General features: G+C 41.2%; 1 protein-coding gene across 6 annotated transcripts in view; it reads right to left on the bottom strand.

Annotated features, from left to right (window-relative positions):
• tp63 (tumor protein p63) overlaps positions 1–26,447 on the bottom strand; it is a 29,151-nt gene extending 2,704 nt beyond the window's left edge. For 2 of the 6 annotated variants that reach the window (XM_037974352.1, XM_037974355.1), the window contains exons 1-11: positions 26,380–26,447; positions 20,919–21,053; positions 20,682–20,811; positions 11,584–11,832; positions 4,261–4,447; positions 4,059–4,174; positions 3,672–3,781; positions 3,413–3,549; positions 3,110–3,192; positions 2,457–2,581; positions 40–185 (exon numbers count right to left, since the gene is read on the bottom strand). In XM_037974352.1, coding sequence (XP_037830280.1) covers positions 40–185; positions 2,457–2,581; positions 3,110–3,192; positions 3,413–3,549; positions 3,672–3,781; positions 4,059–4,174; positions 4,261–4,447; positions 11,584–11,832; positions 20,682–20,811; positions 20,919–21,053; positions 26,380–26,432 — 1,471 coding nt within the window. In that variant the 5' untranslated portion in view covers positions 26,433–26,447. Of the gene's footprint in view, positions 1–39; positions 186–2,456; positions 2,582–3,109; positions 3,193–3,412; positions 3,550–3,671; positions 3,782–4,058; positions 4,175–4,260; positions 4,448–11,583; positions 11,833–14,089; positions 14,156–15,974; positions 16,158–20,681; positions 20,812–20,918; positions 21,054–26,379 lie in introns of those variants that run through there. The other 4 variants (XM_017423519.3, XM_037974353.1, XM_037974354.1 and 1 more) reach the window with 4 other exon arrangements.
• Between the last annotated feature and the right edge of the window lie 1,021 nt (positions 26,448–27,468).

The following is a 27,468-nucleotide window of genomic DNA, read 5'->3' as shown; positions in this document are numbered from 1 at the left end:
TGGGGGTGGGGGTGGGGGGGAACAACAGAGCTCACTTACTGTCAGTGAGGCCTCCGGACATGCTGGACGGGGTGAGCGTGTTGCGCTGCTGGGGGTTCATCAGGTGGCTCACCGACGGCAGCTTGTTGACCTTTCCGTGAGTCGGGGAGCAGGAGCCGAAGGAGGGCTGAGACGGCATCGAAGTTCTGAGGTTAGGAGAGAGAGGAGGTGACAAGATGTTACTGAAATCCTTCAAGACCCAGGAGGGAATAGTTCATGTCTCTGAACAGCAGGAAAACCTATAACAGAACATTAATGCTCTTTTGTTCCACAACTTGTACAATTGTGGCAAACGTCTTAGACTTTTTGATTTATTTGCACTTTTTAAAAATTGTTATTATCTCGGTTTTGTTTTTACTAACACTGTAAAGCCTGATTTTCCTTTGAGGTTCAATAAAGCTCAACTTTTAAACTCTAAAAGCTCAACCTCAATGAAAACAGACAAATTTTAAAGCAAAGAAAAAAAGCCATTTATTATATTATGATTATTACTGTGAAGATGCCAGGAGCCAGCGAAACAAAACAATCTGTTTCAAACAGAGTGGTGACATCTGCACATCACAAAGCTCACATCTCAATCTCTAATTAAAGACATTTGATTGAGAAACGTTAAACACACAAACTGTCCTGCAGTCACTTAAAAAAAACATGTCCATCACTGGCACCCAGGTCTCTAATTCAAAATGTCTCTAACCCCTCCAAAAAATCCTCAAAAGTTTGAGTCCAGCTCTTAACAATGTGAAGGCTCAACATGTTTGCTTCAATAATCTCTATCATCTTAAAAAACAAAACAAAATCCGGCTTGGTTCCTGTCCAAACGTCAGCCTGAAGAGCTGAAATCTTTGAACAGACAGCATGCGGCTTAGTCAGATAACTCTGTCCAGCATGAAGGACCTCAGCCTCCTGACTACTGAAGAAAATAATCTCAATAAGATGAGGAAGTGATCTCCCAGGGATTTTTCAGCAGCAGCAGACAGTTCAGCTCCTCAGAGCAGAATCCCAGGACAGGCAGAGGGAGGCAGATCAGAAAAATGATGACAGAAAGTAGACAGGAAGTTCCTTGGAGGAGGAGAAGGAGGAATGTGGAGCAGAGTTTCAGGAGGAGCTGCAGCATCGCCTCTGCTCTCCTGCAGGCTCCAGGAGCTGGCTGGCCAGACAGGTTTTTATCAGGCTGCAGGGAGGAACCAGAAACAAGAGACAGAGAGCAGAAATAAGGGCTCACTGGTAGAGGAGAGAGGAGGCAGAGACCCTGGAGAGGTCTTACAGGGAACAAAAAACACTGACGGTGACAGATAGACAGAAAGTCAACATGGTGTGTTAAAGCCCCTGACCAGGAGAGGGCAGTAGACAACCACAGATCACAGCTTTTCACCACTGGGACACACTGAGCGCTGTTAGTTCAGTATGGATGCAGAAAGAGAAGGTCTGAAACACTTGCTGCTGACAAAAGCATTTATTTAAAGGCTCTGAGGGAGACACTGGGGTAAAAGGCTGGGAGAGGATACAAAACTAGACATGTGTATTAAACTCAACAAGACAACACCCCAAACCCTGAGAAAAAAGATCTCCCTTTCTAGTCTTCTCGCCTTAAAAGGTGTGAACTTTGAGTTTTGCCAAAATATTCAACAAAGTCTCTAAAGTCAGAAAGAAAAACAATCTTAGGAGCATGCTGTTTACTGGATGTGCAAATGCAAAGCGAAAGCAGCAGGAGCTGACAGCGAGGCTCTTAATGGGAAGCTGTAACACAAGCAGTGATTATCGTCAACCTGGTTTCCATAGGTTTATGTGAAATGGGCGGGAGGAGGAAAAGTGTGTAAACATGACACACTTTTTAATTATGCTGAGGCCAACAAATGAAGCTAAGGCACAGATTTCTTTTTTTTTTTCTTTTTGGTGCTGTTGTGCAAACCTGGCAAAGCACCCAAAGGCGTTACCGTGAACCTCTGTGAGCTTCTCCTTTAACAAAGCTCACCCAGGTACACTTGTCACGATTCATCAACGTTGGCTCCCATCCCGTGAGAGAACAAGAGCAGAGGGAAGAAAAACAGCTCGCCCTCTAAAGCTGCCAGCATTGAGCAAATTCTGGGTAATTTCTCAGAAGCTGCTAAAACACCAAATTACACTCAATCCGGAGCCCTCCCTGTCAGCTTTTCTGGATAGCTGCAATGCTTCAGTAGAAGCATTAAATACAGTCAAGAAGTGTCACGCAGGGACTTTATCAGTGCAGCTCACTCTCATGTGAAGTCAGTTAGTCATTACTTCACCCTAATCAAAACAGTTTGCAGTTTAGCAACACTGGCCCACAAGGAAACGTTCAAGTTGAAGGGCGAACCCTGCAGGTAACAGGTGTGACTTCAGAACAGGGCTGCAAAACAAACCCGAGCACAGCTTTGCTTTATTACCAATCTGCTACTCACTGTTTCTGAAGGAGGTTCTGCTGCTGCTGTCTGTAGGACTCTATTGTGTGCTGCGGCAGAAACTGCATTAGCTCCAGAGATTCTTTGATTTTTACCAGGATCTCATAAATCTCGCGGCCTTTGATCTGCAAGAGGCAAAGAGAGACAACGGTCAGAAGTCAGAACAATGTTTTAACACAGGGGCGTCAAACTCAGTTACCCAGGGGACCAAAAAACCAAAACTGATAATCATAAAGGGCCAATTTTAGTCAATATTTGCTGAAAAAATATATAATCTGTCCTTTTCATGTTAAATTATTCATATAGAAATCTAAATTATCTTAAGACGTATTAAGAATTTTGAACAAACTGAACTTATTGGTTAAAAAAGGAATTTAAAAAGCTACCATTAGCATTTATTTCTTATACTTGCTGCCACACCAGATGAATTGGGCGTCTGTTCATTCCACCCATGCAGCTCTGCTCTAATCAGATTTTTAAGCAAAACAAGACACCTACGTAAAAATCCTCAGTTTGTCACAGATTGTCAGACCGGTTCTAATACAATTAAAATATTATTGTGTGGGCTGCAAAAGGTGGTAAAAGGGGCCGTATCTGTCCCAAGGGCCTTGAGTTTGACACATGTGTTTTCATGTAATATAAGAAAGACTTACAGGTAAACAAAAAACTTCCTCGTCTGTAGATCTTCTCTTCTTGACAGCAGACACCTGGATGCCGTGGGAGACTTGGCGGAAGGCTGAAAAGAGGAGAGGAAGGAGAGTGAGTCGGACTGACTGTGTGTTGAAGAGTTAGCCTGAGCCAGAGCAGAGAGGGGGGGAAACGAGCAAGGGAGCAGGCAGGAGGTGACGTTCGGGGCATTCACCGTCTGTTAGTGTCGGTCGAGGCTCCTCTACACTGGCAGCATGTCAGGTGAAGCCAAAGCTCATCAGCCCGCCACCAACCCCAGCGCTACTTACGGCGTTTCGTACCCTCATTGTTCTTTGTGGCGTCCGTTCCATGCTGCTTGCGGATGCTGTCCTCGTCTGCCTTGCGGTCGCGGCCTGGGCAGGCGCAGATCCTGGCCTCGAAGCAGCGGCGGCCTAGCACCTGTCCACTGGGAGAGAGAGACGGGGACGCAGAGCGGAGAGAGCCTCTGTCAGAAACATTCTACCACCCAACTTGGAGAGCTGACAGGCGAGCAAAGAGGGTGATGAAGTGGATGACAGTGTCTCTTACTCTCTGGTTTCCAGAGTGACGATGATTAGAATTGGGCGTCTGTTCATTCCACCCACGCAGCTCGAGTTGCACATGAAGTTATATAAAATAGTTGTGAATTCTGTCCCCACCTGAGGAGAAGAAGAACAACACGAATGATGAACAACTACTCTGACTGACACCACAAATACATTTCAGCCTTCCTACACTCTGGATGAATTAATTTTCAATTTCTTTTTACTGATTAGAGGTGGCAAAGCTTTAACTGTTAAGAGGGACGTGAGAGTGATCCCACTGAGTGTGTTTAGGGGTCAGCAGCTGCTGGGAATAAGAGGCCAGGCTCTGAGAGGCTGAGGTGGTGAGATGTCGCTGACGGGACTTGTTTCAGAACGCTGATGGACAACTCACCTGGGGGGGCTCGTATGGAACTAACACGCTCTGTCTTCCAGTGATGGAGTCCTCCACATACTGGGCGTGGCTGTTCCCCTCCACGCGGATCAGATGGCTCGGCGGTGCTATCTGACCTGGAAGTGATACGAGTTTCGTTATTAAACGCCAACAGCAAACGAGGATCGACGAAGTGAGACATGAGTGGGGATTTAGGACTGACCGTCGTTGAACTCGCGGCTGAGCTCGTGGTTCGGGCAGCGCTTCACCACTTCGGTCACATGCTCGGCTTTCTTGTAAACAGGCATGGCCCTGATAACAGCTCCCTGCGGAGGGGGGGTCAGCACTTTGATCTGAATGGGACAAGTCTTGGCAATCTGGCAGTAGAGCTTCTTCAGATCTGTGGAGTACTGAAAATGGAAAAAAAGTGGAGAAAACACAGATTGTTAAAAACATTTTAAGTAGTGAATTATCCTGTACTGCAAGGTGATTCATGAAACATTATTTAATTGGAAATGAATTTCTCAACGCAATCCTTTAAGGGTTTTTTGTCATTTTTGGTTTAAAAACTTAAACAGATTGATCTGGGAAACACCAGTTCCAGAGACCTGTGATTTCCCTGAAGCAAAAAGGGTTAAATGCAACACTGTGATTATGACCTACATAAATAAACACACACACACACACAGAGTTGGTGCCACAAGTGTGTATTGGAAACCTCAAAGATGTCTCGCAGAGAGCCTCTGGGACTTCCGAGGCGTGCCATAAAAATGGACCCCTCCAGGAGCAATTAAAGCAGGCCTGGCTTTCATCTTTGAGAGAGGAGTACTCTGCTAAAACATCTGATGGCCACTCATCACACAGAGCAGGGCCTCTGAAGTGGCTGGCAAGCTCGAGCTCCACGGTGTAGATTTGACTTGTGCGCTTGGATATAAATGACTCACTTTTAGGTCTGAGTGCAGGACTAATCGCAGGATCTATCCATGACAGATACCAGAATGTGATGATTGCTCACACAGACTGGCTCCCGTTCAAGTTTGCGAGCCAGGAATCATAAATAATGGATGTGCCTTGATCCCTGGCACTGTTGGAATTGATAAGCAGTAAGCCATCAGAAAAACTGAATTGTTACTAATAGGCACGACCCAACTGTGTAAACAAACCATTCAAATCACTGCTGTGTAAGCAGAGCTTTAAATCCTCTGTGTGCAGAAGACACAGGCTGGGGGTGGAGGGGAATATTTCCCTGTCAGCTTCATTTCTTGGATAAAAACAGTGAGCATTGTAAAAAAAAACGAAAAAACGCTGGGGGCTGTGTTTGATAATAATGCAACATAAAATTCCACCTCTATTAAGAGTATTTCCAGTGAATAGGGGAGCTCTTCCCAGTACATGTTGATTTTAGGTTACGCAAACCTGGCACGGACGTTTGCAGCTCTGCTCCTGAAGCACAACCTTTGTTTTTTTCGGGACAAGCCCAAAAACAGCAGTTCCTCATTTCTCGACTTCACATCCTGGCTCATAACACAAATGCAGCTCTTCTACAAATAAAAGCAGGTCAACAACATCCCAACTGTACGGTGCTTTCAAAAGTTTCTCCATATAAGTTTGGATAAAATGAGATTATTAATTAAAAAAAAAAAAAAAGAGAGACAAGTACATGGGCACAGTTCGAGCTCTGAGACATGTACGTCGACACAATCATTGAACTGACTCTTCCTTAAAAATCAAAGCAGCTTTTCCACAAGTTCTTAAAAAAAAAGAACTTAAGATAAATGGTGGTGCTTGTCCCTTCGCTCCTAACCTGATACTCCCCGTACGCCTCTGTCAGTCAGCTAAATGAGGTGGAAAAGCCAAGCAAAGACGAAGGGCAAGAGCAAAGGAGAAAAAAAAGAGCGGAGGATTAGGAGTCGAACAGAAAGAGAGGGGTGGACGTTCGAAAGGGTCAGTTTGTAGAGTTTTGAATAATCACAGAGAGCTGCATTTGTGTAGCTAAAGGCAAAAAAACAACACAACTCAGTCTACAAAGATCTAATCAGAGATGTTTGAGCTGAAAACCAAAGTTTGTTTAGATGATAGCCTACTGTCTTAAAGCCACACACACACAGCAGAGAACCATCCCAGCCCTCGAGCTACAAACTTTGAGTGCACAGCTATGCGCTGCTGGTGCTGTTTGCTGAGCAGTGAGAGCAGGAGCTGGTGCTGATTGCTAAAAGCGGCACACAGTTAAACCCCACAATGTTCAGGGTGGAGGACAGCCGGTTGACTGATGGGATTCAGTGGCTCACACAGGGCGCGGCGCTCAGGTGTTAACATGTAATTATGGGCCTTTCATTGGTCACAATGTGAATTACACAGCCGAGGAACACACCGAGCACAATGCAGAGCTCCTTAATCACGACTGTTTGAAAGAAAACTTGTGTTTGCAGAAAACACACATGATGCACTGTTCAACTGGCACACGTGGCAGCGAGCCACAGGGAATAATGAATGATCTTTAAGTGGATGAATATTACACTGACAAGGTGCTGCAGCTCACCTGCACACAAAGACGGGAGCAACAACTGTAGTTCATGGAAATTTGTCCATATCATAATCTGATTACATGCAACCCTTTGGACAGATGAATAAACCTTGGTAAATGTGTAACATTACTTTCTAAATCTTGAAGCACTTTGGGAGGGAAAAAAAAGGAGCGAGAGAGACACTTCCTTTCCAGTGCAGGTTGAGGCAAGCCCACAGCTGTAGCGTTCTTTTCTCCCTGACAGGCGCTGCGGGCGCATGCAGAAATCAAGTCCTGACAAACATCAGGCCTTAAACAAGCGCTGTTTGGCGCCTCTGGTCTTGTCTTTTTCATACCTGACATGTCATGTCATGCCTGTAGCGTCTCCCAAACCTGTTTAATTCAACAAAAATCCAAAAGGGCTTTTTTTTTTCCACCCTGTCTTTTTCTTTTTTTTAACAGAAGGAAAAATCCTGCTTCTGAGAACAAAATTAAACCAACATTTAACATTTGGGAGGGCAATCACCTATTTTTATCCCTTCATTTAGAAAACTTTTTGTCAGCACTTATCTTGACCACCCAATCTCAGTGATGACACCTGTCCTGAGGCTAACCTGGACGCTGTCCTGTGGCCCCATGTAGTCTGAGCAGAAAAAAAAAATCCAATACACATCATGCTCTCCTGTGGGACGCACTAATCAAATGCCTTCTCCCTCCCCCCCAAAAACAACAACAAAACTTCTAACAGAGATTTACTAAGGTAACTGCATTTAAAACGAAAAAATACATATGAGTCTGTGGTTTTTGGGGGCAGCAAAAAATACTAAATACGTCTAAAGTAATATAAGAAGTATCTTTGTTTTACTCTGAGTATAAAAAAAATAGCACAAAAAATCAAATGTGCACTGAAGCAGCGAAACAGGGTTGTATCTTTAAGCAAAACAGGAATCTTGTAATCAAAACTGTAAGAGGATGTGCTTTTCCATGACGATCATGGAGACATCCCAAAGATGCCATAAAAACCTCCCTAACTCTGCCCTTAAAATTTTCCCCTCTACCTGTTCCCATCTGTAGCTCTCAGGGCTCGTCTCCCTGTGGTGGGCGAGTCGTGACAAGCTTCTTAACACAAACAAGTCTCAGCCCCATCTCGTGAGGCGTGGGACGGGCCCGCAGATGTTCCAGGGGCAAGCTGCGTCTTGCTGCCTTTCGCTGGAACACTCTTCTCTTTGAGCATTCACAGGCTCTCCTCCTCCTCCGGCGCAATGTGAGATGCAGCCATCAAGCTTAACTCTCTCAAAAAGACAGAGCCCTCTCCAGGAGCACAGGGTTCAGAAAAGAGGCGCACAGTATTTACACAAGTATTATCTACAGGCCCTCAATCCATTACTGTAATCCCCCTGAGCTCTACAGCGTCCCAGTGATAGCCCAGACCATGACATTCCTCTCCTTTGACTATGTGTGGTGGCAGCTAATACACATGGCAAACACAACCAATCTTCAGCCTCACAATAGTTGCATCAGAAGCCAACAATGGTTGCCTGGTTTGCAACACTCCATTAATTTAGAACACAGGATAAAACATCCTGAGCTTGTGTATTCACTCGACCCAGTATTTTTCTCCTGCTGAAGGATGAAGGCGGGAACATCGTGAAGACTGCGGGAGTGCGAACAATGAAACTGTGTGGGAGATGTTCTGGGAAAGAGGTTGACGCGTTGCACTCATCCCTCAGTGAGTGTGTGTGTCACAGTCATCCTAGACAGGAAGAGGTTAAGGTGTGGGTTGGGGATTAGGTGTGTCTCCAGAAGAACAGTCATCAAAACGTACAGTACACAGTCCGCTAAGTCCTGTGGAAGATCCCAGAGGCCTTCAAAAAGGGCGCATTAGCAGATCTATACACAGAGCAAAGCTGTGCTGGTGACATCTTCAGTGGCCCTCTGCCATCTGTCCATCAGTCCACTGGTTCAGCTATTGGGCTGAGATTATGGGAGCTTTACCAAAGATCTCCTGAGATCAGGTGAGGAAGCCTCCTTTGAGATGAGAACCGACACTATAATCACTCCTCTTTTGAATGGGGCAAACTGCTGCAGCGGGGCAGGGGAAAGGGTCTGTTTCTGTGAGCCAAACATGGAAACATCAGCAGAGCAAATAATAATGTTTGAGCGGGGCAAGTAGTGATGGTGGATGACATTTAACAGGATCTGTTAGTGGTGGAGTTTAAGGTATGAATAAACTGCTGCTCAAATTATATATACATAAAAAAATCCAGCTTTAGAAAAAGCACCTCTTGTGTTGTTCAACCACTAACAATGTCAACAGACTTTATAATGAACATGTTTTTTATACAAAGACTTTAGCTTCAGAATAGTCAAGAACAGCAAAAACAAAAGTAATTCAGCTCGAAAGGTTTAATTTAATAAACAATAAAAATGAGCAGTTTTGTTTTGTAAAAAAAACCTCAAGCCTTCAGTGAGCGTAACATTATGTAGCAGCAATCCAAGGCTTTTCCCACCTTAAATCAGACCAATCCAACCAGTCTTACATCATGTGTTGTGACTTTGGGCCACAGTCTGTTTCACTACTTGTGTCTATGATGGGATGTGCAGTAAAGCAGGCTCTGGGGCGTGCCGCTTGCAAACCACCCTCTCAGTCACCTCACAGTTGCACATCAGACAAACACTTTTGTTTCTGGGCTGTGAAAATGAGAGGGATGAGCAAGGCAGTGTGGGAAATGGGTGAATGTCACAATCCCACAGTTGGCGTGGTTAATGAATAAGGCGAGCACTCCCTGAGTTTATGTGGAAGGCACAGTGCATTAAATGCAGTGTAACTGCTCAGCGTTCATTAGACGGTGGGGGGTGGTGGTGGTAATGACTTAGGATGTCTCATTCATCTTGACATTTGTACATCAGTTATGGTGATGCAGGTCCATTATGCAATTCTCAGCGTCTAGCTGGAAGCCCCGTGATGCAATTTCAATTTTGACATCCTAATTTGAATGCTGTCAGTGGCAGCTGTTCCCCCTCTCCTCCCATCTTTAATGCTGCTCTCTTAAAACCGTGTCTGTTGTGTTGTCCACTGGGGTGCGTTAATCAGCCAAACTAGTTGGGCTGCTGCAGTGTCTGCACACAGGAGTGCACATTACACACGTAAACAAGCAAACAGGTGATGCAACAGCTGTCCGTCAGTCCTGTCATACATAAGAGGAGAGCAGGAGGAGCTGGTTGTGTGGGTTTACTGGGAGTCACATGGTGACATCTGGCTGCACAGGACATCACCCCACCTGGAGCAACGATCCAAGCTGTTTACTTCTTTCAGCAATGCAACCCTGGTAAACCTTGCTCCACTTATGACTGAGCCCAGGCTGCAACAACAAAAACATCATAACTGTGCGATACGGATCTGTGCAAAAGTCTTGAGCCAGCTCTTGTGTCTTTCTGTTTTACTTTGAAGGAGCCAGATTGTCCTGTAAACTTTAAAAGTAAGTCTTCCAGGCTTCCCGAAAGCCCTTCATAGTTTATTGTTATTGTTTTCTTCTTAAGCAACAAAACAGAATCATTCAAGCATGAAACATGAAAGTATCTAAACTTCATTAATGAACCAGTGATATTTGATCAAAGAACCAAATTTAAGTTTTATCTTCAGATACTTTGTTACTAGAAGTTTGTGATGATGTGTTTATATGGTCTCATTTTTTAGCTGCGTTTGTGAAAAACACCAACAATAACATAGTTAAACAGACACAAAGTGTTTTTTTTAACAATCAAAAGTTATTAGCTGAAAACTTGGCACATAGAAGCTGATTACTGAAGGACGATGCACCTCTCAGGTCCTGTGTCAGGTCTGCACTGGATTTTCTCCTGTTTTAGAAGAATATCTGCCTTTTTTTGTAAATGCAACAAAAAATGTGTAAAACTGTCATTTCAACAGACTGTCTATAAAGTATTTTAATTATTATTATTCTTTAAATATTAGATGTCTTTAGATACTTTAATGACTGATAAATCAGAGTTTAGTGAGTTAACTGACAGCTGAAGATGTTAGGGAACAAAAACTGAAAAGAAAGTAAGTACAGAAACAGCCAGTGGTGAAATAAATAATAATAATTTTAAAAAAACAACAACAACTGAAAGCCAGAAAAACTATGGCTTAAATATTTAAAAGAAAGTCTGACTCCTTGGAAGCAAAAAATGAAAAATTGTGAATGTCTTGAGATTTTTTGCAAACAGCTGTAAAAAAGAGGCATATTTTACCAAATAGCAACAGGGCTAATTTCACTTTAATTTGGTAACTTTAATTCCCTAGCACAACTTTTGAGGACACGGTAGAGATGGTGCATGTAGTGAGTGATGCTCCCCCCCAGCTCCCCCTCTGTCAGCATGTTAAGGAGAAACGCCTGGGGTTTAGTGATGATTTGAGGCCATACATCTCAGGTGACATTCCTCCTTGCCAGATGTAATTGTGCAACCCAGGACTTTAACGTACACCTGAACCTGCCTAGAGCATCGACAGTCAGATAAGGAGTTCAAACGTAAAGGGGTCCCTTTAACCTCTAATCTGACAAATAACTGCCTCATTTTACAACAGGCAGCACAGTAAATATATCTAATAGCATGGCACTTCTGACCATTAAATTATATATATATAAGTTCATTAACCAGATCAACACAGTGTATTAAGCATGGATCAAAGATGTTCAGAACAAAATTATTAGCAGATGTATTTTAATAATCCAATCACAACATAATGTCATTAACAACTTACCTGCTTTTTTACACTATAACATGTTTTGTCAATAGATAAAAAATGTAAAAGCACCGTTTCTTTATAATCAAGTACATGGATGACACAATATTTGTTCTGATTTCAGTTTTTGAAGTTAAACTAACCGTCTGTCAGCTGTAGATTAGAGTTGGTTTTCATACCCAACAACAAAAAAGCTGATCAATTTTGTTGCTTTGGTTTGTACCATGCTAGCATTGTGTAAGACATCGTGCAGAAACCCCTGAAAAGTCATGAAAAAACCCTATCACTAAGAGTCTTACCGTCCAGGTGGCAGATTTTGCTGTACTGGACTGCTGGAAAGACACGTCAAAGGTGTGGGGTCCGGCATAATCTGTGTTGGATGGGATGGCTGGTGACGGCGACAGGGCGTCGAAGGTGGAGCTGGGCTGGGCGTAGGGTGATGGAGCTGTCACGTTGTTCTGAGTATGCTCGTTGTTATAGGGGCTGGTGGAGGTTGAGCCGGTGTTCTGTTCTATGCTGTTCAGGAGCCCCAGGTTTGTGTACTGAGACTGAAGACCAAAGAGAAGTAAAGGAGAGACAAAGAAGACAACAGAGATGAGTTCATAGATTATAGTTGGGGTTTCATGTTCCTTTGGTTTGACACGCAGAACAGTATTTAAATGAAAGGCATGAATGATTACTGCTCACGACACAATCAGGAAACTTACTGATGGTATGCATTTAGGCATCAGTACGGGTTTGTTTTCTTTGTGATTGTTAAATCTGATAAAAACAGAACTACAAAAACCTTTCAGACACATTTTAATTTAACTGTATGAAAGTTCAACACTACATGAGAAATAAAACAACAAACAAACCAAATGAGCTAATTCTATGAGTTTTGAATCACATTTTGAATGAAATAAAAAACAAACTCAACAAAATGCGACATTTTTGCAGCATTCCTCTATCCGTCATCAAAACTACTCAGACAAGGGGACTAGAATTCAATCATCTCCTTTAAACAGGACAGAGACTGTGTCTGGGTCAGAGCCAGGCCCTTCCTGTTCGCTCTGCTTGCCATTCACCCCATTCCTTTCCATTTATAAATGGCACATTCCTGGACGAGGTGCCATGTCTCTCACTCTCTGGACGGTCATTAATCTCTCCGGGGCCTCTTGTTTATTTCAAGCACGGCTGACCACAGCTGTCCAACTCACACCCAGCGACCTGCTGCCAGGTGTTGCACCAGGTGACCCACTGGGAGCAGAACGTGGTTTATATAACTACTAGTCAAGGTGGTGACTTATAAACAAATAATGTGGCAATATTAGTCATTGATCCACACAAACAGACCCAGACAGACTCATGCAGTCAGACAGACACACCTGAGAGAGGTCATCTGAGTCAGCATCAACATACTCATACAACAACGCCACAGGGAAGCTTGCCGTTTGGATGAGGGTCACTGTGTGTGTAGCTATTCGGAAACAATGACACAAAAGATTACAGAAGCCTTTCTTGAGGACAAAGGTGCTGGTCATGCAGGTGTTAGGAGACAAGCGTGTTGTGAATGAAACACATCCACTCTGAAGGACAAAAAAACCCCTCCATTCTGTTGGAGATCAAGTTTTGGTGGGGGGAGGCTTCCCCAAACACCAACTTTCTCACAAAAGACAAACTTCACACATGCATTAGAAAGTTCATGTGATCTCATAGAGGAAAATCCAAGCAACTACGACTCAAAATGGTGGTCTTAAAAGGTAATTAGACTTTGTTAGTCACTATACTTTTCACAGGCAGAAGAAATATGGAAAAATTAAAACAGGAGTTTTCAGGGTGCCTCAAGTTCCTGGTTGGAAAGAGTGTTCCCGTATGTGAGAGTGACTGATGATGATATCAGAGCGCTTCCTTTGAACTGTGGTGCAATTCTACTGAGGCACTCAGGCAGTGAGATGACACAACCACCCCCAGTATCTGATGCAGGCGGCTGCCACGGTAGATGTGACAGGCACCAATTATCAATGCCAAATTATTATTCTAAAGAAAAGGTTGATGCTAGCCAGAGACGAAACATAGATAAAAGCAGAATGCCTGGCATTGCTCCCAAATAATGCTTGTCATGGTCCAACTGAATATAAGGATCAAAGATAAGAATTTGAGGAGAAAGCTATAATTGACCAGTTAGTAAAGCCCAATTCGTCACGTTTTAATGTTTAATTGACTGGAACTGGGATATCAGCTTTTCCAAATGGGTTGTAAAGGAGTTTCTTGCTTTTTCTTCACTTCCTTCAATCAGATCTTATTCCACTATAATACAGTAACTATTTAATAACTACTTTAGCAGCTCTTAAAAATTCTTTCTGTTTATAGCTGGTGCTGTGTTTTGGCCCTTGGGATGTTGCACTGCTAAACAGCAGAGCACTAAATCAGCAGCCTTGACATCCTCAGAAGCCTTTAATAAAGATTTTTGAAAAGTTGTGCTGCCTGTTTGAGGCCCGTTAACTCTTTTTCTTTCTTTTTTTTTGGTTTGTGATTAATGCTGATCAAACCCTTTCAGACCACCATGAAAAAAACTCTGTTGACCTTTACACTGATCAACACCAATGTTGGAATGTGAATTTTTCCACAACACATATCAGAAATATTTGAAATACACTACAGTACTAATTTAGAAGTTACTGATATGGCCAACACATGGGCATTTGGCAAGGTGTACTGAGATATTAAATTATTCCATGATTCATTTTGTATTAATTGATAAATTAATGACTGAATTTTATTTAACTGAAGATAAATAACTCTGCCCTATGATGGCCTGCTGACCTGTCCAGGGTGTACCCCGCCTCTCAACCAATGACTGCTGGAGATGGGGACCAGGTCCTCACGGCCCTGGACAGGAACAAGTGAGTAAAGAAAATGGTTGGATGGATGAATGAATAAATGACTCTTTATGTGAAACTGTACAAACCATTATGACTGACGTTCTGTGTTTCAACAGCATTACCAGAACAGCAGAGATTTTGTTGTGTTTGTGAGCACTGTTCAGAAACAAAACATCTACCAGGACACTGTCCCTCAGCAGCTTCTATTAGCAACACAAACTTTTGTTTAATGCAAACACTGTAGTGGCTAAAACTCCACGAAATACACCTAAACCATAACATAATCTCCTCCTGCTATGTTTATTGAGCCACCACAAATAGTATGACATATTGAATAATTAAAAGCCTAAAGGAGCTGGAGCAGACCTGGCCTGAGGGGGGGAATAGCTCCCATTCCTGACTCTCTGATGCTTTGCTCCATGTTCCTTGGGCCAAAGAGCATCTAGGGGACTGTGATGAGTGACCACAGGGGTGGGAGGCATTAAAGGCTCAACAGGGCTGTGGGAGGGGTGACATGGGGCTGGGTCTGCACCTTATACCTGCTGGGGTGGGCAGAGCAGGTGATTGTATCTACATCAACATACCATTAAAGCAATTAGGACCCCGGACTAAACAGCAACGCCTGGCCAGCCCCATTCTTATGGCTGGTGCAGCGGCTCCCTGGAGACTGGGGTCGGGGCAACCTGATACCTTACACACTGAAGGTACTGAGTTGGACACCACTTAAAGACCACCCCCACTTCACAACTTAAAAGACAGAGACCTGACACACCTGTTATCTGCAACCTGCAATCTGAAAATCTATCAGTCGCTCGACATCAATTCAGGACAGAGAATTAAACTGACGAAAGAAAGAAATCAGAAACACATCGCAATCAGGAGCCTAAAAAACAGAACAGTCTGAAAATCTGGAAACTAAAAACTACAATTCTTATAGATTAATTTTTTTTCTTAACCTAAACAACTAGAAAAAAGTGATTGAGAAACATTAACTCAATCTGTAAAACCTAACAGAACCTACAATCCTGATGAAAAACAATGTTGAAAACATTTTATTTATTTATTTATTTTTTAGCATTTTTTTCTTTCTCAAAAAACTTCTTTGCCATAACGTTGTACAAAAATTTCAAACTCGATTTTTCGAAGTCCTTTGATCCGTAATGTATTCTCAGCAAATGCCGATATCTCGTGGGAAAATTAAAATCACGACTTGGCGGCATTTTTTTTCCCCGATGTGTCGTTGTGTTTTTCCACATACAGAAGAAAAGTTTTTCAACGCAGAAAATTAAATTCCTACGAAGCTTTTTGCAAGCTTTTTTTTTTTTTAAATTGGGGAACAATCAATTGAACACAAAGCAGGTATAAAATAAATCACATGAACTGACTCCAAGCCCAGACAGATAGCAGCCATTTCAAAGCAGGAAAACATTCAGATTTCCAGGTGTTTACATTCCCTGCTCTGTTGACTGTTACACACACACACACACACACAGCTGTACACAAAAACACACACACTGTCATGGCTTAAAAGAAAACACAACTGAACATTTCCCTGTAATCAATTTTGCTTTGGTTATTGTTATTGTGATTTTAAACCATCAGTCAATTTGTCATAGATATATATTCATATATAAATATTCAAAAACTCTTTGGTTAAACCAAGACGCACTCAGAAAGACAAAGACCGTAACGATTCTTCAGAATGACTACAAAAACATCAAAGTAAAAGGCCTTTTACTTCGACGTGTCTTTTGACGCCACAAAGTTCTTGGGAACCAACTGATGAAGTCTGAGGCCTCATTAGCAGTTTTCTTCGTTGATCTTACCTCGTTGTAAGTAGTCGTGGTTCCTGTCTCCAGGTACAACATGTTGGCGCTTAGATTGAGCAGAGCTGCTGCTGTTTGCTCCACTGGCTCCAGGATTCCACAAATCTCTTTTTCTCACTCTAAAAGGAGTGATGTGGACTACAGATGCAAAGTGGACAAGCAGAAGCTTCTATAGGAATCTATGGGAAGTTCCTATATACCTGGAGGAAAGGGGAGGATCTACCTGAAGCTGCCTTTCTCCACACCCATCAGCCCCCCAAAAAAAGCCTTCCTTAGAAACTCTGCAGAGTAGCTCGGAGGTAAAAGCGGGAGGACAAATCACTTTATCCATTTGGTAGCTTCAACCGCAACGAAAATAATGAATCTTGCACTCGTATGAAGGGATTTGTTTTTACTTTCACTGTTATATTTTAAATGTAACAAGGTGGAATATGATCATCCGAGTAAAACGTTAAAAAATAAATAAGAAAAACTATGAGTTATGAAGTGCAAACTAGAATTTTTGTTCATATCCTGATGATACAGCTCACAGGTAAAATACCACCATAAGATTTGAGCTTTTTATTACCAGTAGATATTTTAAAAGGGTTTAAAGGTTAGGATTAGATTTATACTCATGAAATTAGTGTAATGGATTATGGTAAATACAAAAACATAATCACTGATCAAGGAGAGAGTCAGTCAGTGGTCCAGCAGGCTGCAGAGTGACAGTCAGAATCTGCAGCTGGGAGAGGACAACTAGTTTGCATAAGAATCGTTTTCCTCTGCATCCCATAATCAGTGGGAAAAGGGCGGCCCTCAGAAGAACAACGTGACTCCTGCAGAATGCTTGTATCTACCTGAGATGACTGCTGTAGATCTGTTTTGGAAACACGTGTTGTAAGCAGCCATGAAAAGCTCTGTGACAATAAAGCGGACTTTCACCAAACTGACACGTTTGGCTCTACAATCCTCATGCACATCAGGTTAATTGTTCATATGAGACCAACAAGACAAAAATAAGAAAATGGCAAGTTTGCACATTTGCTAATAAAAGAAGTCCATCAAAAAAAATTTTAACTGAGTACTTAGCAATAAAGTCACACTGCAGACGGAAATGTTAGTTAACAAATTTCACTGCACTGCTCCTCAAAGGGAGAAAACGGAGCAGAGCAGTCAGTAAGACAGAAAGCTGAACAATTTGAAGATGTCTGAAAACTTCAGCGTCTTCTATCACCAGCCACACCCTGTTCAGGCCTGGGGGGGTACAAGGCCTTCAGGTCAGCCTGCTACAAAAGGGAAATCAACACTTGAAAGAGTTAAATCCAGTGGCCTCCCGAGATCTGCAGCCTTACAGAGGGTCAAGGCAAACCTTTTAAAGGAGATAACTAGTTTAGCTAAACAAACTTCTAATTATGTTAAAACAGCACCGACTTTGAAAAAGAGTTAGAGCACTCAGTGTTAGACTAATGCTGTAATAAAAAGGAAAGCACAGCTATAATGATGTGTAGAAGACTGTTTATTTTAGCTAAAACACACAACAACAAAGTGCCCAAAACTAATCGGAAATGTTCAATACCACTGGATTTCTGTTTGATGGACCACAAGACAAAAGCTAAACTTTAAATTAATTTTAATTTTCACTCATTAACTATATTTTCAGTGAAAGCAGAAGCAGCTTTATGAACAACTTAAACCTTACAGTGAGAAGCTCTGTAAGACCGGACAGCAGCTGAGGATCTGCAAATCCAGGGGCTCAGACAAAAGAAGCTTTTCTAAAGATTTTTTCCTTTTTAAGAGCTTGTTCCTAAAGTCAGCCAGATTAGTTTAGTATCAGGTGTCGGGCCTCAGTGGCTGGGGAGGCACAGACACCTGACCTGAAAACACAACAAGCTCCCGACCACAATGACAGACGCAAGCAGTCAATGGAGCGACGGCGAGCGTCACCTGGGTGGCAAGTCCTAAAATCCAAACAGTCAATAGTTTATTTGCCGTCATCCATTTAAACACTAACAGGAGTAAGGAGTCTTTACGCTGCACTGTTCTGCAAAGAAAAATAAAATGTCATTTTTGAGCTAAATTATGTGCACTTGTTTTATTTGATCCGAGTGTGGGATGACCAAGTCAGACACCTGTTAAGCTAAACCTCTTAAAAACTGACCACATCATCAACAGGTTGAGGAAAAAACAAGGACACACGTTGTTGTTAAATGTCTAAAGAGAAGCAGGACACAAAATGCATTAGAGGCAACACAGAAAAACCTGGCTGTCGGTATGCAGGGGGGAAGAACGGAGGGTTTGATCAGTTGAAGAACTTATCGACCAAAAGATTACAAAAAAGTAGGGAAACAAATCTTAAATGAAGTAATAATAAATTAAAAGTGGGCTCATCTAAAGCGGAATGAAAAGTCTAGGAAAAAAAATATCTGGAAACTTTTCTTTGTTATTTTTGACTGTTTAAAAAAGTTCCCTTGAAATGTCAAAACAGGACAAACGTAAAAAATTGGACGCTTTAAAGTTCTTTCCACCCCTTCATTTTATGTCTCTTCTGATGTTCAGACAAAATTTACGCCCATGGACTCGCTGACATGACAACCGCTCCTCAGCTGGACCAGAATAAGCATTCACTCCATGGAGCAACGCCTTAAAAACACTTCTTCAAATGCTGGAAGCAAATTGGTGGAGCTTTAAAATGTTTTTTTTTTAATAATCTGAGTAGAGCCTAAAGTTGTGCCTGTTGCTGCTTTGAAAATAGTGCAACAATTGTAGTTAAGTAAAAATATAAAGGGAAAGATGGTTGTGGAGCTAAAATGTTTGTTTTCAGGTAAAACGGTGTTAATGATATTTTAACTGCAGTGAAAATGTGAAAGTGACAACGTAAATAACCGCTCTGCATTTGTCAGATTTTTTTTCAGATGGCAGCTTTCAGATCAGACTCTGGCTCGGTTTGGTTCAGTAAACAGCACAAAAAAAAGCTGCTCATGTGCACAAACACTGAGAAAGAGGGAAGTCGCATATTAGAGTGGTGAAAAAAAAAAGCTATGAAACCTAACACAAACATGTAATTAGATCTCAGAGACGCCGTGTGTGGATTGAGCTACTCCACAGTGAAGCTGTTTAAACTGTGACCTGTGACAGAACGGGACCTCAGTCCGTCAGCTTTACTCCTGCTCCAGCTGATCAGAGCTTTATCTCCGTTAAATCAGCTGTTTGGGGTAGGATATAGCGTTTCTCCAGCTACATTCCTTCATGTTATTCTACCTTCTGCTTGCTCTGCTCCTTCCCCCTTGCTTCAACCCCCACCTTTACCATTAGAAGACACATACTGACAGATGAGAGCAGGGACCTCTGTGAGACAGGCAGGTGCTGTGTTAAATTGTTGCCCTGCAGCTATAGAAAAAGAAAAAAAAAATCCAGAATAAAAAGGAATTTTAGATTAAACATAAACCTTACACAATGCAAATAAGTCCCTGGGGGCAGTAAACAGCGAGCCACATTTTAATGAGTCGAGAATGAGGCACACCTCAACATGGGTGGAAGTGGAGGAGGAGGAGGAGGGAGGGGGGGTGAGGGTGGGTTTGTCCACCGCAGCTTTTAATCAGAGCAGAGTCTTGACTTGGTAATAACAACTGAGGGTTGGTGACTGGCAAGTCGCCATGGCAGCGGGCTCTTAGCTCTTAGTTCTGAGCTGATGGTGTGCCAATCATGTAACCCCGCCCCTCTTTGGAGAGGAGGAAAGTGGGTGGTGGTGGGGCCATTAATCACCAGCTCACGCCCCTTTGGGGGGGATGTGCCAAGTTACATTACTCATCTCCTTAAACAAATTTTCTATTAGCTGTCCTTTTCTTTCCTCCCTGGATGGAAACCAACATCCCACCATCATCGCCAGTAGCAAAGCTAACAGGAACACATTCCTCACCACAGCGCACTACAGCCCACTGTCCCAAACACCTCTAATACATTCATCTATGATCAAACCGAAAAGCCACATTTAACATAATTACAATAAATTAACTTCTCTACATAATCTAATCTATTTATGTAAAATAAATCTGTACATGAAAAGAAGACATTTGCATGTCCAGAGCCACTATCGACTCAAAAACACCATTGTATTTTTTGTGGGACTCAAAGTCTTAAAATATGTCATTCTTTGAGCTTCTTACATTTGCAAGATAGTGATACGTAACAAACCCAGTTCAGAATAAAATCTATAGAGCTTCCTCACCTCTATCTCTACCCAGTGAGAAATCAAAACTCCTGAATTGACTATTTGCTTTATCATGTGAAGTTGAAGGTTTTGCTTGATTTCAAAAAGAAATTTGTTAATAATACTCTTGAAAATATTTTAAACTGCTGCAAGGATCTGTGTGTGCTACCCTGAGTTCTCGAACTGGTACAGCATTTTTTCCCCCACATATTTATAACATATTTCAGAGCTTACTGAGCAGTCGTGTTCAAATTTAAATTAGCGAGGCAGAACAAAGCTGTACAGCTGATTTTAAATAAACTGTGCACTCTGCTGAAAAGATGTAGAACTATTAAGTGTATAAAGTGAAGTGGAGATGCAGACAACGCACCAGAGAAAAGTAGCTTTCTTGTGCAGAGCATTTACAGTTGAAATGAGCCGTGTGATGACTGCTACGTAACATGTCAGGCAGCAGGTATTGTAAGTGAATCTGGAGTTTTTAGTTTTGTTTTTTTTTCTTGCAAAACCTACATACTTACAGAAACAAGCTGCTCTTGCTCATGCATGGTTATGTAGTCCATACTGATCTGAATGGTGTTTCCTGCAGACCCATCAGTTGAGCTGTCTGTGAAGTTTAGCTCGATGGGTTGGACTGAATGAAAGGCAGATCTGACAGAAAACAAACAATGCTGAAAAATACTTGACGTGCACGTCTTTTAGTCACTTAAAGTGACAAAGGCTTGTGTACATTTTGATCTATTGTCGTATGCACTTACTGGTCCAGCATATCAAATAGCTGGTTGAATACATCTTGACTGAAGAAGTCAGAAGTCTGTGCTGCCTGATTCTGGGTCATGGCGGTGAGAATTGAGCTCTCTCTCCAGGACAAACGGGCTGAAGGATCCCTGAGTCTGCAAAGAGACATCAGTCAGTCAGCTGTAATCATTTCATACAGCAAATACTCATTTCACTGTTGGCCTTTTTTTGGAAAAAAAGCACAACTTTGTATTTGGTAGCTTTAAAAGTTTTATTGTCAGCAAACATTCAGCACAAAAGTTGGATGTGCAGGGCTGAGGTTGACGGCCACCCAGCCAGTAGAAGAAAGGAGGAGGAGTCCTACTGGCAGCCATTCATGAAGAGCACATCTATTGTGAAGAAGTCAGCCTGCATAATACGGAATATTTGTACTACACATAATGGTGATTATGCACCATTCAGACAGAGGCACTTTGACCTGCTCCCTTGAAATGTTACACCTGCTTCGGAGCTCTGCCTGCCATTGTCCCTGCTGAAGTGGCGCACGCTGCCTCCCGAGACAAGCGGAATTCCCCCCATGGTCTATATGATAGCACCAACAACCTCTGGTATGTGTTCAGCTGGACGAGCAAGGGGGGGGGGGTGGCATGATGGGGCTGCCAAAATCTGAAGCTGGCACTATTTTAGGTGTTGGAATTCCCCGGTGCTGTGCGATGAATGATATTAATACCTAACTTACAAACACAGGCATATCTAATGGAGCAAAAAATGTGACTTATGCAGGAGACTCACACGAGGGACTGCAGCGTTTCAACCAAAGGAATAATATTTAGTTTGCAATGTGCACAAAATACTGTGGGTGGGCCATCTCGGGTTAGGCCAGTGTTTTATTAATCCTGGTCCTCATGGCCCACTGCCCTGCATGTTTTAGATACAGCCCTGTTCCAAAACACACGATTCAAATGACGGAATTACTAGACAAGCGAATCAGAGAAGAAACTTGTTATTAACCCAGTCATTTAAATCAGGTGTTCTGAAACAAGGACATATCTAAAACATACAGTCAGGGGGATGTGTTTTTTTTAAATTACAGCTAGCCTAATAAATTTTATACCCTAAATATAGTGTTACTAAAATCTACAACTCTACTGCTCTAATTTACCTGAGCCAGTAAACCCAGTTACTTCAGACTGCTAGCTTAGCAAAATGCCTCTTTTGGACTATTTATAACAAGACCTTTCAAATTCTTAAGCTAGCATTGCTTTAATGTTTTGGATACACACTATTTTATCTTGCTTTTAACACCTTACCTGCACTAATTGCTGCCTTCCACAGTTTTTTCTACCGTTGAATGATCTCAGAAACTTCCAGTGTTCAAAGCATCCCTGATGCTAATTAAACTGGTAGTTTCTTAACCCTTATTAATTGTTGTGGCGACCAAAATATCACCGCATGTGAAGCTAGAAATAAAAAGATAAATAATTGTGCCACTTTTAAAGCTTACACTATGTTCATTGCTTTTACTTTCAGTTTTCTTTGTTTGCAATGAGGACCTTTTCAGTTGTTTTAAACCATTTAATTCTGAGAACAACTACAAGCTTGCCAACTGGGCTTTAGCATAAAACCCATCAGAAATTTAAAGCAGAATTTAGAAAAAATTATTACATTGCGATGCAAACAATATAAAACATGTAGACTGTTTATAAAGAGCATGACATTTAATAAGGAGAGAACGAAGTGCCTTAATTACAGCCCTGCTTCATTTGTTTGCTTTTATTCCCACGTGTTTCTATTAGAACTAGTTTAACTGACTTTTCATTCACTGACTTTTGAGTTAGTTAACCAGTCAGAGCCCAGAATAAAAGAAGTTGTTCATCAGGTTTGGCAGTTGTAGTCTTTTAATAAGCTTATGAATACATTTTGAAATATTTTAGTAATGAAACTGTAGCCTGACCTTAATGACCTTTGACTCTCTTACTTGTTTTGCAACCAGAACGTACCTGTAGAAAGTTTTTGTTCGGTAATATCAGTAAGGTAAATTTTACCCACTTCCACCTGGTAAGTATATAAAAGGATATTTTGAAGTTAGGTTCAACCATTATTGGTTATGACCAATAATATCTTACCTGTTTAAGAAAGTTCTTTTGAACAACCTCACTTTAGAGAAGTAGAGTTTAGTGGGTCCGAGTGGACTCACTTCTAAAGCAAATCGCTGACGCCTTAAACAACCTCAGCCTTCAAAAATGTTGCAGTGGTGGGTGCAAATATCATTGTTCAAACCTTTACAACGCTGTCAATTTTGCATTTCACAGTCATTTGGACAAAATACTCTGAAATTCCAGCCAGAACTGACCCCCGGCTGCACTGGTTGGGTTACAACTTTGCACTTTCAAACAAACATTTACAAAACGACAGCCGTGTAAAGGTTCAGAAAATAATGTTTGCATGAACTGCTGTGACATATTTGAGAGTGGAGCTGTTTTACGACGACGGCAGCAATCCACTTTGGTCTCGGTTGTATTCGGACTAGCTATTCGCTCATCAGCCCTGTCAAACTTAAGCTCTATTTCTCCAAAACAAAAAGCTACTTAAAACAGCTACAATACTAACTGTTCATAACCCTTCAAAACATTCCTTTGAATCTCTAAAACCTTGAATGTGAGAAAATTATAAATTTGTGACAAAATCTGGTTACTAAAGCATAACTGTACTGCTTTACACATGCAATTTAAGCCCCTCTTTTCGAGGGTAATTAAAAAAAAAGTCAAAAGTTGATTCATTTTTCTTTCATCTAGTTGTTTTGTGGTGACTCCACTTGGTTGGCTGCTTTGTCCGTTTTCTTGCTGCTGTTTTACTGCTGCTGGGTGTCTGGTTACTCAGAGAGTTTTTCAGGTAGCCAGAGGCAAAGGCTGTTCAGCATCCACTTAAACACAGTGCAGCGCCTCCAGACGAGACGGGAGCAGAGGTCAGCACTAAACAGGGACGGCCATTGTCTCTTGGCAGGTTGGGCACACCGACCGATGAAAATGCAATCAAAACAAACAGCCCAGGCAATCGGGGCCCTTCTCCAGTGTCATTATTAATCACTTTTCAAAGCCTTAAGACCCTCTCCCCCTCATCTGTCAGTCCTTGCTGGAAGGGGGACATGACTGCAAAACAATAGAAAGCCTCCGTGTCCCTCCTCTTAGCCTCTTACGTTTATAAGAGTGAAACAGTTGTGGAGGGTGTAGAAAACATAGCAATTTGTACATTTGTGGGCCCAAAGAATAGCCAGATAAAATGGTCAGGAAATGAGAGCTATTAAACTGTTTGTGAGCAAAAAACGGATCCAAGCCTCATAGGTCGCATACCATATGTACATAACACATTATGATCATATCCTAATCTTGAAGCACAGATACAGATTATGAACCTTTTTTTCTTGCAATGCAAGATAAAAAAAATTAAAAATTGGACTGTTGAATTCCCTTAAAAGACTACTGAGTTAAAATAGTAAAAAAAACAAAAAAAAAAAAACCAAACAAACAGCACAAGCACTCTGCATTTACACAGAAAAAGAAAAGAAAAGAAAAACACTGAACAAGATGAGTTTAAAAGAATTATTAAGAAAGTTAATAGTTTACTATATCATCAGCTCAGAAACATTCTTTGGATGGATGAGAAGGCTTGAATAACTAAACCTTTAACTATTTTAGCTTTTGTTAAATATAATTTAGATTGTATTTATTTTATATGTGCTTTCACAAGTACATTAGAGTTTACCTTTGTTTTGTGTCTCACTGCTGTATGTTTTTTTGGTTTTCTCTCAAATCCCCTGCGCACACCCAAACTCTTATTGACTCCCATTGCATCTGAGCTCAGAATTTTCTCTTTAACCCTCCTGTGGCCTTCGGGTCAAATTGACTCCAAGTTACAAGGTCTTGTCTACCTCTCTTTGTCTCTCTCAGCTAGGGTTATTACAAATGTAAAAAATACTGACATAAATTTGAAAGCAAATGATGTAATATTAGGGTATATGAGAATAAATTTTTAGGTGTTACTGTAGATTAAAAATATAAAATAAATACAATCTAAATTATCCAGAAGTATTTCAGTCTTAAGTAAAGCAAAGTAATTTTTGAATTATAAATAACTCCAAATCCTGTATTCCTCACTTATTGTACCATATCTGGATTACTGCGTGGAGGTGTGGGGCAACATGTACAGAACTGCCCTAGATGGAAATACAGAAAAGAACCATAAGAATAATTAATAAAACACTGGCTTTCTGGAACATGTTATTTTACAAATAAAGACTAAAGTTTCCTGATCTGGTTCAATACAAAACTGCACAAATTATGTATAACAATGCAAGAAACTGCCTTTAACTTGTAAATATACAGAAAATTGTTTTAGATAGAAATGAAAGATAAATAATTAAAAATAAACTGATTTGAACATTCTAAGTGCCAGAATGATAGAAATAATTTTGTGGAGTAAAAAAAAAAAATTTAAGACATTCAAACAGTATTTATTTAAGGAGAGAATGATGAACTTATAGGACGTGTGTCCACCTGTACGTATTGTAGATGTGTGTACATGCTGCAAGAAAATGGCTCAAATTATTGTTTCATGTTAAACTATGTCACATAGGTTAGAAAATCTTTATTTATTGATGAGTTTTTGTATGATATATATCGACTAATTACAAATACACAAACGTGATAAAATAATTTATATTCTTCCTGCTGCATTTCAAACATAACATTGAGTTGTTCGAGTGTAAAAAGTGTGTTATTTCTATAATTGATCTTTTAGTATTATTCATATGATTTAGTTATTTTGTTTCACCATGTTCAAACTAATAAATAAAACTAAACTAAGCTAATAAAGTAAGCTCCGAATTAGGCTTCAAACAAGAAAGTTGATGTTAGATTTTTTGGGCTGTAGCTGCTTCATCCATCCAAATGTCTTTAGGTTTATTGTTATATTTTATTTGAAGAAATCTAATGCAACCCAGTTATATTAGACTAAATTTAATTTATGGGTCACAGACAGGATCACTCACTGAATAAAAAGCATCTCCTCAAATTCTCAGATTTGAAACTAGAAAATGGATCAGTATTATCTAATTCTCTACATTATCGACACATAATTATAACTTTATGTCTGCCGTGAGCAATGAAAACACCTTTTGCACATGAATTGTTGCCATCAGATTGCCTGCCACTTGTATAAATATATCAGGACCAAAGAGCAGCTGAGGATCCGGGCAGACGCAACTGTCCTCAGGTCACTTTGAACCTCCAGAGGCAGAGCGAGTCAAACAAGAACAAGATCCCCGGCAGATAACTTCTCACTTACACTAAATGTAAGGATGGTGTTTAAGCCATGCAGTTGTTAGGCTGAGTTTCCTCCAAAGGAAGAGTTAGAGCACAGATCTGCTCTGAAATAAAGGAAAACCATTTAAATCATCAGTTTAAGCAATGCACGGGTACTTACCGATGGAAGGGGAACTCTGGGTAATACTGCACAGCTGTGAAAGGTAAATTCATGTTGTCATGCCAAAAATCACTTTAAAGCAACCGGCTTGTCATAAAGGCACATGTATCAGTCACTGTGCTTGGGCTACAAGACTAAATACATTCAACAATAAAAACAAACAAAAAAGTACATTAAAAAAAATGAACAAACAGGCTTGGATTAAAGTGCCTGAGGAGGAGGGAGGGGGGGTTACAGTGCAGAGTGAAGGAAGTTTGAGAGATGTTTTCAATTTAGGTATTTTTTCTTAGGCTGCCCTACAAATAGGAGGGGTCTGAGCCAGCTCTAGGACCAATCCCTGGCTACGGTGGTACAAGATATCACTCACTCACTGTTGCCAGGATATAGATATCAAGCAACTACATTTGACCCCTGTGGCCCCTCCAGCTCTCTCTTTCTCTCTCTCTCTCTCTCTCACACACACACACACACACACACACAGAGGGACAGAGCTAGTCACTGTCCTGAAAAGCTCCCATCGCCCTCTCACTCCCCCCATGTGTTTCTCTGGCCTTGTTCTGATATTTCCACCCAGATTCCAAAGCATTTTCTTTGGACAGCTGAGAAGGAGTGTGTTGCGTCACGCTCCTCACATTGGTTCATGAGTGTTCGAGCCCACTAAAAATCCCCATAACTACACTCTAAATTAAGGGCCTAGCATTTCTTGAAGGAATGCATATCACCCACCGCCTTCCATGAGATTTACACTAAGATCATTTCATGTAGAGAAATGACAGAGTTGTAGCTGTTTTGGTCAAACCTTGAAAACAAAGTTATCCATTCGTCATTGTGGGATGTCACACTGACACTACGTGCTGTGAATGGCTCTCAGCTACTACCACTTCAAATTCTAGCTGAATATCTGTAAAACTGACTGAATTATAGCTATTTTGTGTTCAATCAATCAATCAATCAATCAAATTTTATTTGTATAGCACATTTCAGCAGCAAGGCATTTCAAGGTGCTTTACATAATTAAAAAACAAAATAAAAACAGCATGTGACAATGAATAAACAGTAAGAAAGAGACAAACATCAAAAACCCGCACT

The sequence above is a fragment of the Kryptolebias marmoratus genome, linkage group LG24 (assembly GCF_001649575.2).
Source record: "Kryptolebias marmoratus isolate JLee-2015 linkage group LG24, ASM164957v2, whole genome shotgun sequence".
Taxonomy (NCBI): Eukaryota; Metazoa; Chordata; class Actinopteri; order Cyprinodontiformes; family Rivulidae; genus Kryptolebias; species Kryptolebias marmoratus.
The sequence above is the reverse complement of the archived record's forward strand: the minus strand, read 5'-3'. Positions and strand labels throughout refer to the sequence as shown.